Source organism: Topomyia yanbarensis, chromosome 2 (assembly GCF_030247195.1).
Source record: "Topomyia yanbarensis strain Yona2022 chromosome 2, ASM3024719v1, whole genome shotgun sequence".
Classification (NCBI taxonomy): Eukaryota; Metazoa; Arthropoda; class Insecta; order Diptera; family Culicidae; genus Topomyia; species Topomyia yanbarensis.
Genome location: NC_080671.1, coordinates 90721708 through 90736762, shown reverse-complemented (window position 1 = coordinate 90736762; position 15055 = coordinate 90721708). Strand labels below are relative to the sequence as shown.

Below are 15055 nucleotides of genomic sequence, written 5' to 3'. Positions count from 1 at the left end.
AGTGTAATATACATATTATCAGTGAAGTCCAATGAAAACTTTAACTTTTTGGTACATGGGCAATATACAGTGGGCCCGTACGGTGGATCCCCCGGGCCCGGATTTTCTCTCTTCGGCCATGATGGCAAGAGTAAACGAAAGGCCGAGTGCTTTGAATTCGGTCAACCGGAAGCTTAGCTGACTATTCGCTATGTATTTTACTCAATTGATCTCAAAAGAAAAATACAGTAAAGACCCTATTTTATCAGCATCCGATTTTATCAGCCCTCGATTTTATCAGCTTTTTTACCCGATTTTATCAGCTTCATATGAAAATTTATAGTTAGCAGTTTGATGGGCAGCAGACGAACCAAGTTGAATTGGAGTAAATCCCTTCTTGCGTATATTTTTCTTACCTTAGAGATCCGAAATATGCAAAAAAAATTTTTTTTAGATTTTGCGCTTTAAGATAAATAATCAGGAAGGGTGATGAAGCTATATCTAGGGATTAAAGAAGAATATTTTAAGAGCTTCGGTTTCTTAAAAAGAAAGAAAAATATGGGTCCCGATTTTGCTAATGTCCCCGTTTTATCAGCCTAAAATTCACCAAGGGGCTGATAAAAACGGGTCTTCACTGTAATTTGATGTTTAAAAAAAATTAAACCAATTTACACGCATTTTTTTGGAAATTTTTGATAAAAACGCACTTTAAGTAAATATCACAACTGTGCAAAAAGCATTCCTTAAAACAATCGACAATTTGAAAAGTGTAACCTTGAAAAGACCAATTTACTTGTCACAACAGTGAACGGATCACTGTTAACATAATAATGCATATGCTACCACAAAGTACCTGGATTCGTTTTACAATCAAACTCGAAGAAGGCCCCAACGAAAACCAAAAGCATCCTATTTATCAAACATGGTTTACCTGTAACGAGAATCGGCGATGTGCCACCTTCCGGCCTCCCCGTCGCTTGCTGATGTGTGGATTGTCCTGCCGTAGTGTCTTATTCTTTAAATACTCTAGTTGTGTGTACAGTCTGTTCGAGAGCAGAAAGCAGGACAAGAAATAAAGAAAAAGAAATAAACGAAACAGATGAGTCGGTACAGATTGTGTCATAGTAATTTTCCGGTTAACTAACCTTTTCAATTCGGCACGGATGTCCTCCGGGCTCATCTCGGAGATGGTGACGTCGCCTCCTTCCGGATCGCCAACGCAGATGCCGGCGTAGGTACCGAGGCCGCCGCCATGGTGGGAACTGTCGTGTGCACCCTTGAAAGCATCCACAGGTAAGCGGAATGATACATCATGGGCAAGGGAACGAACCTGGAAGCTAGTACGATGCAACACAGAACAGCGAGCCAAAAAATACCAATATACGAAGAGAAACACAGAGAGAGCGAACAGGGCGGAGGGGGAGAGGGACGGGAGTGGGAAGTAGCTGGAGAAACGGTACACAAGTATGAGTAGTAACTGGCGACAGGTGAATCCAGGAGGGCACAACGGGGTGGACAGGTCCACCCAATTGTATACTCAACAGGTCGGTGATCGGATTGGATTAGTGCCAATTGGCAGGGAACACACAGATGGACAGTTGTCACATTTAGATATATAGATATACAAACAGATTAGATTTCGGTAAGACGAAATACCTTTCCTATTTATCATGCTGGTTGTGAAAGTTCTACTGTCGAGGAAATTAAATGAATGACTGTCCGGTATTTCACAGAATAAGAGATCAACCGATGGTTCCACAAAGTATGAGTACCTTGTATTAGATAATGGATGGGTGATTTGTCAAATCAAGTATTGTATAAAATATAATTGAATAAACTTATCTGATTAATTATTGTTAATCTAAAATGGACTTAGTGCCAAAAATTGTCATGCTAAACAAAAATATCCATCCAAAAATTTAAACTTTGAATGTTTCACCAAATTAGTCGAAGTGCTATAAACTATGAGCCTAGTTATAAGTGATAACTACCTACCGATACCCTAGCGTTTAAATTTTTAACTGTTCAATGGTGTATAACATGTATTCGAAGAATTATGATATCCATACTGATAAGGTGTGGTTTGTGCAAAATATTTGCCACTTCCTTCAGAGCTTCATGAACTGTCGGAAGTTGCCAATTTGGCAGGATCACATTTAAAAGCCACCAGATTGGGGTTAAAAGTTACTATGTGTGTTCGCACTTGCAGCAGGAATCGTTCTGTAGACTACACGTCAAGATATGGTGTGTATTTGAACAGGTTCCTCCCACTATCGCTCATACGACTGTTTAACGAGTTATGAAAACTTTAATTGCTTCCATGAGATAGCGCATTTTCCTGCAAGGAAAGCGAATTAATTTTCTTCTTCGGCGAATTGTTGGAAGGGGTTTCCGCTTAGAGCTTCTCCTTGCGTCGGTCGATTGATAGAAATCTAATCTATTTATCTATATTAAAGTTTACAACGGATCTAGACAAAACTACAAAAGGTGGTGTGATAGGGAAGGGATAGAGAGAGAGAAAGAAGACGAGAGATAGACAGATAGCAAGTGTGTCGATTTAGTGTGAGAAGTGGTGATGTGCAAGAGGTAGTAGTTTCCATATTTTAGTTTGCGGTTTCAATTTATTTGGCATGGATTCTGCTACTATTTGATTCATGGGGAACTTTTCTCGAGTTGCGTAGTTTGAATTGAAGGCAAGCGATGGAGTGCAGTAAATGTGAATAGGCAAGCAGATTTGAGGTTATGGCGCAAAGCGATATAAAATTGATGAAGTCGTTGGAAATGATGTAATCGGTGTGGTTATTAACAGCGCAGATTAGATTGTTGCATGAAAGTTTGTCTTTTGCTTTGGCAAGGATATCTTTTTGATCAGTCGGGTTGAGTGTCTTAGAGTTGTGTCTTGCCAGTATTCGAACCCGGGGGCTCATCGGTAGTAGGGATCTCCTTTTCTCTTCTTTTGTATAAGACGTAGCGATGTCTTTTGTTTGGTGTTTCACGTAAAGTGAAATACTTTCAGTAATCGACGTAAATTTTAATTTAATTTAATTTTAAATAATTTTATTTGAAAAAAAAACTTGCCCACGTTATTATTACTGCGAAAATTTTTGTCATACTAACAAAAATTTCATTCATAATAATTCATAATAATAAGCTACGCTGTCTTATGCTTTGAGATATGCTGTCACTGTGGGGTTTTACTGTAGAAACTTGAAAACATTTATGAATGAACTAGAGTTATCGAACAAAGCTCATATTTGGAATATGGTTGTGAAGGCAATTACTATTTGAATTGTTTCAAAAAAGGTCAAAATCGTTGCCAGTCTGTTGGTTAGGATTAAAACGGTTATAATTTAGACACTTCACGATAAATTTTTAAAATGTTACTCAGAAATACTTCTGGCACATTCTTTCGTGACGTTACAACTATTTGACGAATCTTCATTCGACAAATATGTTATAACTTTATCAAATGAACGTCTACATCATAAATTATTACAGATTCAGAAAGTAGACAAAATTTCACGAAAGATTCAATCATCATTAACTGAATATACTGGAAGAGGATTGTTTTATGACCGATAATGTAACGTGACGTTACAACGCGTCACAAATTAGAACTCTCATCGTATTTCACTAAAAGTCAAATCATCAAATTCTAGTATATTCAGTTCATGTTGATTGAATCTTTCGTGAAATTTTGTCTACTTTCTGAATCTGTAATAAGTTTTGATGTAGACGTTCATTTGATGAAGTTATAACATATTTGTCGAATGAAGATTCGTCAAATCGTTGTGAACGCCACGAAAGAATGTGTCTTCTAAGTAAAGATTTCAAATGATAAAACTATAGATTCTTGATATTATTACGTTGAGCATTTGAATAATGTAAAGCCTAATCAAAATACCACGCATTTTCACAGAATATTATTATATTATGATTTTCCTCTCATGTTCTTGATTTACTGAAATGCTTCTACGAATGGCATCAATCACGGTTTTGCTAACAGGGCCGCCGGTGGTTGAGTGGTAAACGTGGTCGCTTCCCACCCCAGTGTGTCTGAATTCAAACCTAGTCGTGGTAGTTTAAATTTTCCGAGATGATAAATCTGTGGTCACGTCTTCTTTCGGAAGTGAAATAAAGTGGTCCCGGGCCATGTGTCCATGTGCAAAAATTTGGGGTGCAGATGGAGGTGTCACCTCTCTGGCGTTGGTGACAGGTACTCAACCGGAACATAAGTTCATGGTTTTGCTACCAGATCATATATAAATTTGCCAGGTCAGCAGCTCTTTAGATAGGATTCTGCTAGCTGACGGAACATGTAGGAGCCTAGAACGGTAACTAATGGAGCCGGCACCACAGACGACTCAATTTATTTATTATCCATAAATAATCAATAGACAAATGCAACCGAAGAAGGTTACCTCTGAAAGAAGCAACTCCGAAAACCAAACAGACGGTCGAACTATTGTCAAATACTGCTCCAGGGCCGGTGGAATGCATGGGTAGTATGGATAGTACTACCCACTCGAAGATTATCGAGGGGGTAATTGCCCACTCGAAAGTTTGGAACAAATCAAAACCTGAGATTAACCACGCATGTGTGTTTTTTTTTTTCGCACAAAATTCTTGCGTTGGAAATCCTCGATGTAAAACAATTGCATATTTTTATTCAGATACAATTCTCTTTGCTTTACAATTTAAATTTCCTGAGAATAATTAGGATTTGTTTGAAATTTGGAATTATTTATTATATTTATACTCATGGTAATACATTTTGACACAAGATCACTATCAGCACATCATGAACCGGATCGCCAACTAGCCTCCTTGGATCCGCTTGGAACTCTTGGGATCACACTTGGAGGTGTACCTGTTAGTAAGTCAACCAAAAGAGTAGATATAAATGAATTTGGAGGATAGCCAACATATCTCGGACTAGAACCAGGCCGAAGGGATTCGTTTAACGCAGATCTGGTACTACACAACTAGACAAAATCGTGTAAATTTACGTCTCTTGACCATGGCTATACGAGCATCAAAAATGAAATAGTTTTACATTTGATTTTAATTTAACATGTCGTTGAATTTTACGAGTCACATAATTTTACTCCACATATGGCGTTTGTTTAAAATGTGTAATTTATGGCACTGCGCTTGGAAAGTACATCTTTCATGTAAAATTAAACAGAACACGGTTATATTTCGTCAATTACGGTTTGTTAGATTGTGGTAAGTTTCGAAATACATCAATGGTAAAATTTAGTTTTTTTGGTGTGTACAACACTAGGCGCACGACCAGACAGCATGTTTAATGTCGCGATAACCGTCACCGCAAGCGCAGAGAACGCTCTTAACGACCCCAATACGCCGGAGATGCGCATTCAACGTATAATGATTGGACATGACCCGAGATGCCACCCGAAGGAAGTCACGACGTTCATCCATCCTTTTTAACCAAGGTTGGTTGATTCCTTTGGAATTCTCAAACTTCCATTATCCCACAAATTTTGCCAATTTTTAAGCGTTCTCTAACTCTAAATCTAACTGAAACATTCGTTAAAGTTGCGCGATGTTTCACAAATCTTACCTTCTAATGCCTAAGTGTCCGCCTTCTCATTATCATTCTAATCTAAGTGTCACTTTTCTTATTAACCGCAACAGATCAATGCGAATGAACTCAAACTAATATTTGTATCAGGCAATCCGGAACGATTTCAATATAAAGAATCTAGGATCGCCCAGGATTCTCTCCGGGAAAATTATGACTGCTTTCCATGCTCCATCGATCGAAGCGCCTACTTGGAACTGTAACGATGTAGACACGGTCGTAGGTAAATATAAAACCATAAGTTTTGTGGGGAAAATGTTTAGCGCGAGTATCTTTTCTGTCAGATAAATTTGTGTGTTTGAAGAACAATTTTTACGTTTATATACATTATTATAATTTAATTGCGGAACCGTCTATCATTTGAATGTGAATTTACGTGGAATGCTGTTGTCGCCGATAAAGAAGAATCAAAGGTCGAATCAAGTACACGACGTAGGGCCCAGCTGTTAGACGAAATATTGGTTCTCTCGTTAATCCGTTGACGAATGGGTGCCAATAACCGTGTTTTTCAGTTTGCATCAAATTTTTTATTTGCGTTTCTAACGTCGCGTATATTCGGAAAAATTTGGGCAATCTGACGTTCAAAAAGATCTCATAAGACCTTTTCGCATACAATTCTGAGCACTTTCTGCCCACAATGGAGTGGGAAACAGTCCACGATTGTTCGCGCCAGGTATTCGTTTCGTCTGGCCTTTAATCTCAGTGTAGAAAAACAAGCCAGTGAAAACGTTGTACACTGCCACCGGAGGAATTTCTCATTTTGATTCGATTGTTTCGGTTATAGTGGATGCGTAGCACTTTCAATCAATGGGCACAATAATGAGGTAGAGTACAACAATAAATCTAACGCACTTGGCCGTGCTGGTAGGAATTCGTATCATTTCCACCGTATTCAAGATGGTCATACTGAAATTGTCGCGAATATCATGCAGTAAGATAGATCAGTTATCAGCATGAAGACAACCCCATGACATGCAGTGGGAGTTGAAATCTTCTCGAACCAGTTGAGGTACCATATATATGGAAAGAATATCAATAAATCTTTTCCTATGATTCAGATTTAACAAGCGACAACTTCAATACCTGGTACCAAGTAAAGGCTAATCCGATTGAAATAGCACATTTTGATCCCCAAAACTCTCCTCAATATTGTTTTCGGCCGTGGCGAATAATGCTAAAATTGAGGAAGATCATCGTCGGAAGTAAACCTAGAAAAATAATATGGCTGAAATATAGAGACACTTGTTTTAGATGTGTCATGTGGACTTTCCGAGACCAGGAGCCAATGTCTTGATCCTCTCCGCATTTTCCACACCGTGCCTTATTTCTACAATGGGTTCTTCAGTTCATGCTCCGGGTTACAAAAAAGCGAACAATTAGACGAGCCCTGTTCAAAAGAACAAATTTTCGAAGAACAAATCCGGCGAAAAACTCGAAATGAGGCTGATGGAAAATAAGTTTTCTAATGCTCCTCGAACTGAACAAAATTGCTTGCATACCAGAATTTACACTGACTGAAGCACAGGGATCTGGAAGGAGCCATCCCCTATTTCGCAATCAAGGCCCTTCTCGGAGACTACACCATCAATCTCTACTTCCCGGGTGGGTACGTAGACAAAATACTTTTTCGTACACGGTCGAGTGTTGTTAAGTTAGATTACACGATGTATCGATGACGTTAAATGGCTTGTCTTTGGTCCGGAAAAATGAGACTTATTGGTATTATTTACCTCCACTAAGCCTGAATGAATGTCGGTCGCCGGAGATACCCATCGGCTCATACTCAGCTAGCTTCAAAGCACAGTCAGAAAAAAGCCGACTAGGAATAGTAGTGGGGTATTTCGGACGTAGTTAAATTGAATTTTTTTTTCTATCACGAACGTCAACAGCAAGGTAGCGACTGCACAAAACATTAACAGTCCTTCCCTTCATGGACGGAAAGCAAGACATATAGTTTGGATCCACGTATCCGATCCGAGAGTCCGTATCCAGACTCCTGTCTGGATCTAAGCACCAAATCTGGGCCTGGTTCAAGTCCTGACCTGGTAAGGAGAAAAGGGGATGGGCTAGATCCAGGGACTGGGTCCAGATCGGGAACTTGTCCGGATCCGGAAGCTTGTCCGGATCGGGAACTAGTCTATATCCGGAAACTGATCCAGATCAGTTTCGAGCTATTTGGTATCAGACCTTATACCGGCGACCTCGTTAGGCGACTGCTGAATATGATATTTGTCAGGAATATTCTGGATTTGTCAACCAAACGTATTTCTCGTACCATCCAGCCTTGTTCGTCTTGTTACCCGTTATAAGCTTCTAGCACGTAAATGAGGGTGACAATAAAACGACAATTTTTAAAATCACTAATGTAGACCCCCCTTCCCGTCATTTCCAATAATCAAAAAAATGACGCTGCCCAAATTTGAGCGAAATCGGTTAACTCTAACCCGTCTCCCAAAGAGCTTAATGATTTATGGAATTTTTGGCGTAAATGTATGCGGAAACACTCGTAGTTCATAAAATTGCCGCTAGAAGTCGCTGTAAGCATCTGAACACGGGCCTGGAAAGGAGTTAAGTTTTTATAGATATGCCGTACAAGTTTGTAGAAGACTGCAAGACAATACAGCCAGCCGTTAAAAAGTTATTAACGTTTGACATTGAATACTGCTTCTTAACATTCGCAAAGGGCGTATTCCGCTTATCTCATATATGTGAATCACGAGTAAGAGTAGGGCAAAGTTGAAAAAAAACTCACGCCATATATCTCTGAACCGACGGGAGACAGAAAACTATGATGTTCCACAAAGCTGTAGAGGAATAAATGGTCTTTCAGCTTTCCCTTGAAATATTCAAGATTCCCCCGCATGGTGGCGGTAGTGAATCAAGCATTTTAAAGGAAATACTCCCATCTGTACAACGGTAAGAGTTAGAACAATTTAATGTTCTATGAATTTGTAGCGTACTTAAAACAGCTTTCTTTTCTCATTTGAAATTTGCAGAATTCGGCCGTATGGTGGCGCTAGTGAGAAAAACTAAGGCAGTACACTTATCTGTACAATGGTACGAGACCGCGCAATCTGATGTTCTACGAGTACGATGTAGAGTATTTAAAAGGCTATCATGTCTCGTTACAATAATTGGAATTGGGCCACATGGTGTGTATGAAGCTAATTAAATTGCTCGTAAAGAGTTTCTTTTGCGCCAAGGTGGTATTCGTGCGATACTAGAGAAAACTAAGAAATGAGCAAATATCATAGTCACTTCTTCGATGACGCATTTGAGTTTGAAGAATCATTTCGAAGCTTGGAGGTGAGTTTGAAATGTAAATGTTGTAAAAACGGAGCGGAAGAACGATGCCAGAAGCTTCGAGGTTGATTGGGGCTGGCTGATACAATATTATTACTGTCAAATCTAGGCTTACGGTGTGGAAACCTGTAGTAGAAGTACTCGAGCGCTTCAGGCACCGACAAACTGACATGACAACTAGAACGATTTTGGTGAAAATGTTTGGCAAATAATTTAAACTCGGAACAGTAGTTCCATCTATATAATGAGTTACACATCATTACTTAACGTGTCTCTCGTTAAAGAACACTAATGTCCTCTAGTAAATGTCTGGACAAGACATATTCAAACGAGCAGAAGTTTTTCGAATTCAAATGAGCGGAGCATTGTATATTAACTTTTTAAGTAGAAAGTATTGTGGTATTGACTGGCTTTGATCTCTGGTCAACTCCATGAAAAGGGAATCGGTAAAAATTGAATCAACTTCAAGTCGGTTTTTTTACTTTTAAGTGAAATACTTCTCACTTAGAATTCTTTTCCTATTCTATTTGTTGCTTCAACGGTTTACTCTAGTAACATTTATACAGTGTTTTTTTACAATTTCATGCAGTTAATTTGCAATTTCAATTTCGGCATGAAAAAATGTTTGCTGACAAAAAGAAGCTATCAAGTTGGTTCGATGCATTAGTAAACCTAAAAATAATTCATACCAAGGACTTGCATATACATACACACTTATTTGAACCCAGCCAAATCCCCACACAGTCGAGTAATAAGTAATGTTTTATACTGATATCTCGGAAAATTCTCGATTTTTCGAGACAAAAAGATCGATTGTAAGAAACAAAAAAATAAAAAAATCTCGATTCAATGACAATTTTGAAACAAAAGTCGATTTTACCAGATCAAATTTTTTAAGTTAACAATATCGATTTTGAAAAATTCGTTTCTACATCGCCCATTCCTATTTCGAAGTAAGTGCCTATCTGTGGACTATAAAGTCCCTGAAGTAACATATGATTATTACATTGGCGACAACTGTACTCGTAAATCTTTCACGCGAGAAAACAGTATATTTTCTAAGTGTTTCGGTATATTCCAATCGAGATGTTTTCATATATTATGGTTTAGAAGCAATAACAACAGCAAATTTATTTTGTTGTTTTATATCTACTGAGTTTTCAGCATGTGAAACCAACGATTTACAGTTTTTCAATGTAAAAGCTTGCCAAATCATGCGCGCCCTTGTTTACGTAAATTTACCTTTTAATTCAAAATGGTCTGTTTACTTATTGAACACAAGAGAAAATTTTTGTTCAAACGATGCTGTAAATTTTTGACACCACAATTGTTTCCATGGACCATTTGCCAAATGGTATGGCAAATAAATCAAGGAGATTGCCACCTTAGAATTATAAATGGCTTCAATCCATCATTCAGTTACCACCAGTTTCATATGACACTCATTTTTACTTGTCCAAAAGTTTTGTGACATCCGTAAGTCCTCATCTTGGATACAAAAACGTCTACAGTCATTAGTTTTTGGAATTAGTAAATTGTCTAATTTAAAATTTCCGAGTGTTCTAAAAATTATCACCTAAAAAAAATTATCGTAGGTTGGGATTCGAACCCAAGCCAACTAGATTCACTCAAATCTATAAAAGGCTAGTGTAGTCTTTGTACAGACTCTATTCAACAGCCTAGACTTTTCGGTACATCGGTGAAAACTTAAGCATTCGATGTATGCAAGATTGGTGCAGACAGTAAGGTAAGTGCTTAGTATTCGACAGGTTGCTGGTTCGTATCCAGGAACGTGATATGACTTCCAACAAGGTAATACAATTTTTCTGTAATTGTAACATAACACTAATAAAAGTATATGGCTTACAAAGAGATTGATACCGTGTGAACCTTGAAATAAATGTATTTTTTAATAATTTTTCTATGATAATTTTCTCAGTTGAATAGCGGTAACGAAAAGGTTTATTGATGAAGCTGAACTGTGGCTTTCTTCAGGCTGTATACATGCTGAAAAATTGTTCATTAATGTGTCTTAATCAGACAAGCTGAATAAATTCTCCAAATCCCGGATGTTTAAGGGTGGAATAAACGATATATGATTACACATATACCTCCAATGTTCAGCTAGAGCTGAATAAAGTCACTGTTAAAACGTTTAAAAAACCACGAAATGTTTGTTGGGTCGCCGGGAAACTCTAAGCTTGCTCAAATGACCCACACTTTTCTAAACTTTCTTCCTTCAACTTCTTGCTCTCTCATGAGTACTATGGCTTTTAATATTGAAAAATATACTTCACCTTTCAGTCCCTTGCTAATTAAATTCCGTTACAACAACTTCGGCATTTATTATCACATTGATTAATAAACTATTCCATTTCCGAAAATGAAACGATTTACGATCGGATCGTAGATCTTTCGTCGAAAATGCAGTGCATGCCAGTTTCCCTGAATTACCTTATATTTTGTCAAATATCGGTATATGTTTACAAAATTTAGTCAGCTATTTGTCAAAATTTAATGTTCAACAAAACTAGAACATATATTTCTAAGTTTCCTTTTACCATTTCAAGTATAGCTCAACTTCTTTGAGCCAAGTGTCTTGAAACTATGGTTGCCTATTTTCTCTTGTCCAAACTTCTACTGGAGGAACTCTAGATACATAGAGTAGCTTCGATGATTATTAGAGAGTTGACTAAAAATTTCGTAACTCATACTGTCAAACGAACGTCCGTTTGACAGTACGAGTTACAAAATTTTGCGTCGACTTAATAATATCTTGCCAAATTTGAAAATACAGTGTCATGTCAGTTTGTCGGTGCTACAGATTCCTCTCGTTAAGCAGCTATTCTATGCGCTACATAGCCTGTGTAACAGGATGCAGGTAAAGGTGAAAGATTGCGAGTATACTTTATCCAACTGCGCAGTACCAGGGCCTACCGTGTTAATTAAAATATTTTTTAGCCAATATTTCATTGGATAAAGGCTGGGTCGCGGTTTTGATAAATGACCCTGCCACATCTCTTACGACTCAACACAGTACTATATACGATTATATTATTCTTTCGGAAAGTATTAATATAAAAATAAAAGTGTTCAGAATGAGACACATCTTTCGACCGCCCCCGTTTTTTAAGAATTACTTCAAAATTTTCACGTCCTAAAACGTTCTAGCATTTTTTTCCTACAAATAAGTTCACTATTTGATAGGTGTGGTTAGTTCGGGTCAAACTCATTGAGTCTTGGGAAAACGCTTAGTATTATACCACTCTGATATACGACTTTGTCTATGCGAACGTGAGATAACTAACTCACCAATCATAACATACTTTTAATGATATCCGAAATGTGTTGTTATCAATTAATATATTATAACATCTTCCTTGTGGGGGTGGGCACAGCGTAGTTGGTAAATAGATTGCCTTGTACGCAGCGCACCTGGGTTCGCGTCCCGATCCCGCACATAGGGTTAGAAATTATTCGTAATAGATTTTTCTAACCCGAAGAGGCGAATGAATTTAAGGTTGAAACCTCTACAATCGAAACAAAAAAAAATCTTCCTTGTGCTGATGAAAATGTACATATATGTACATTAATCAATGTCAAATTTGTAGAAATTCTTCGAGGTTTTTCTGTAATTTGCTCTATTATAGAATAGAAGCGATCAATCTTTGCTAAAAACATCGAGGAGAATGCTACATTATATTTTAAATAAATGGTAATTATATAAATGAATTATAAACTTTTGCTTCGCTCCTGCGAAACATATATACGAGTTGGCGTGAAAAATCACGATGGAATTATTTTTATTTTTTGATAAGCATTTTTCGTCAATGGAAATTATCAATAATTTATTTTTGCAAAATTTATCAAAAGAAATAATCAAAAGAATGTCTGGAGCACTCATATTAACTTTTTCAAAATTTACTACATACATTTTAGCTTCAACGTGTTTCGAGTTCAGTGAATAATATCCACGCTTTTTATATTTTTTGTTCTGTTAACACAAGTGCCTTCTCCAGTCTTGCAATTAACTTAACCTGTTTATAAACAATATATAGAAAAACTCATACTTTTAACTATTACCTAAAAGTCTTGTCAGTCTCTACGCATCGCTCGATCGAGATAGAAGTGTTTTGTTTTCGGTCTGTTGGAAAAAGAACAGTGCAGTAATCCGCGTTCAAGGTTATTTTGCCATTCTCTGCCTCTTCGAGGTTTGGACTTTTATTCTTTTGTGCGTGTGTTAACCGTTAGGCCACATTCCTCAACCTTTTGTTCGTAAAGCGAGGATTGAACAATAACCAGCTATTTAAGCTGGACTGGTGCGTCGTGGGAAACGAGTATACAGATAAGTGAAATCCACCTTTTTGATACATTTACGGCTTTTTCCCGTCTGCGCGGGTGCTGACCCCGTGCATTGACGGTGTCGATGGCTTCCTCCCCGGATGGCCAAATGGAGATCGAGTCGACTCCTAAGGCTCTCCCCCGGCCCAAACAATATCCAGAGCTCTCGACCGGTCCCTTTGTGGTCTTCTTTCGGCCCAAAACAAAATCGCTGAATCTATTACAGATTTCAAAAGACCTAACGGAACGGTTCTCGGCTGTGATCGAAATAAAAAAGGTCCGCTTAGACAGGCTGAGGGTCGTGCTGACTAACTCAAAGCAGGCAAACGATATTGCTTGCTGCGAGCACTTTACGAAGGACTATCACGTGTATATTCCAGCTGTGAAAGTACAGTCTGAAGGCGTTGTCACCGATGACAGTTTGACATGCGAGGATCTGCTGCAGTACGGGGTTGGCCGTTTCAGAGACCGCATACTTCAGCCAGTGAAAATACTCGAGTGCAAGCGTTTGCACTCAGTAGTAGTTGCGGGGGATGGTTCAAAAACGTACCCCCAATCAAACTCTTATCGGTTGACCTTCGCTGGTACCGCTTTGCCAAATTACGTCCTCTTGCACAAGGTTCGTCTGCCTGTGCGTCTGTTTGTGCCGCGGGTCATGAATTGCACAAAGTGTAAACAATTGGGTCACACAGCCACCCATTGTAGCAATAAGGCCCGCTGTGGAAAATGCGGGGAGAATCATCTAGATGATTCGTGCAGTAGGAATGCTGAGAAGTGTCCTTACTGTGCAGAGAATCTGCATGATATCTCGGCATGTCCCGCGTACAAACTACGCGGGGATAAACTAAAACGTTCCCTTGCGGGACGATCCGAACGTTCTTTCGCAGAAATGCTAAAGAAAGCTACACCACCAACCTCAACAAACATCTATGCTCACTTGCCTCCTAACGAGGGCGAGGCTGATGACCCACAAGAGGGAACATCTACTAGGGCGCCTAGAAGTTATAGGAAGAGGAGGAACATTTCCTCTCCTAAAGTTCGTTGTAAAGGCCAGAAGGTATCCCTTGACGGGACTCCGAAAGTCACATCTATTGGAAGTGTTGCAACCAAACCGAAGCAATTAGCTCCTGGTCTCGGAGGATTAAACTCAGAGAAGGAGTTCCCAGCACTTCCCGGAACATCAAAAATCCCAAGTGTTCCTCTGTTTCAGTTCGAGAATAATCGGGGCACTGGAATTATCAAACTCTCGGACATTGTGGACTGGATAATAAAAACTTTCAATATAACTGATCCTATTAAAAGTCTTATGTTAGCTTTTCTCCCTACAGTAAGAACATTTTTGAAGCAGTTGACTGCTAAATGGCCCCTCCTTTCAGCGATTGTATCCTTCGATGGCTAACTCATCGAACGAGGTCACGGATTTGATCACTGTTCTACAGTGGAATTGCAGAAGTATCATCCCGAAAATCGATTGCTTCAAAATTTTAATAAATAATTTGAGTTGCGATGCATTTGCATTATGTGAAACTTGGTTAACTTCCGACATAGATCTCAACTTCCACGACTTTAATATTATTCGCCTGGATCGAGACACCCCCTATGGAGGAGTGCTTTTGGGGATCAAAAAGCGCTATTCCTTCTACAGAATTAACCTTCCCTCGATAACAGGTATTGAAGTTGTCGCTTGTCAAGTAACAACCAAAGGCAAAGATCTTTGCATAGCTTCCATATATATTCCCCCCAACACCGCGATTGGGCATCGCCGGCTACATGACATCATAGAATCCCTGCCTGCACCGCGACTAGTTTTAGGCGACTTTAACT

The 15055-nt window shown here is 38.7% G+C and overlaps 1 protein-coding gene across 6 annotated transcripts in view; it reads right to left on the bottom strand.

Moving 5' to 3' along the window:
• LOC131678806 (probable G-protein coupled receptor 158) overlaps window positions 1-15055 on the bottom strand; it is a 309807-nt gene that overhangs the window by 44792 nt on the left and 249960 nt on the right. For 3 of the 6 annotated variants that reach the window (XM_058959138.1, XM_058959139.1, XM_058959142.1), the window contains exons 9-10: window positions 1125-1309; window positions 911-1022 (exon numbers count right to left, since the gene is read on the bottom strand). In XM_058959138.1, coding sequence (XP_058815121.1) covers window positions 911-1022; window positions 1125-1309 — 297 coding nt within the window. Of the gene's footprint in view, window positions 1-910; window positions 1023-1124; window positions 1317-15055 lie in introns of those variants that run through there. The other 3 variants (XM_058959140.1, XM_058959141.1, XM_058959144.1) reach the window with 2 other exon arrangements.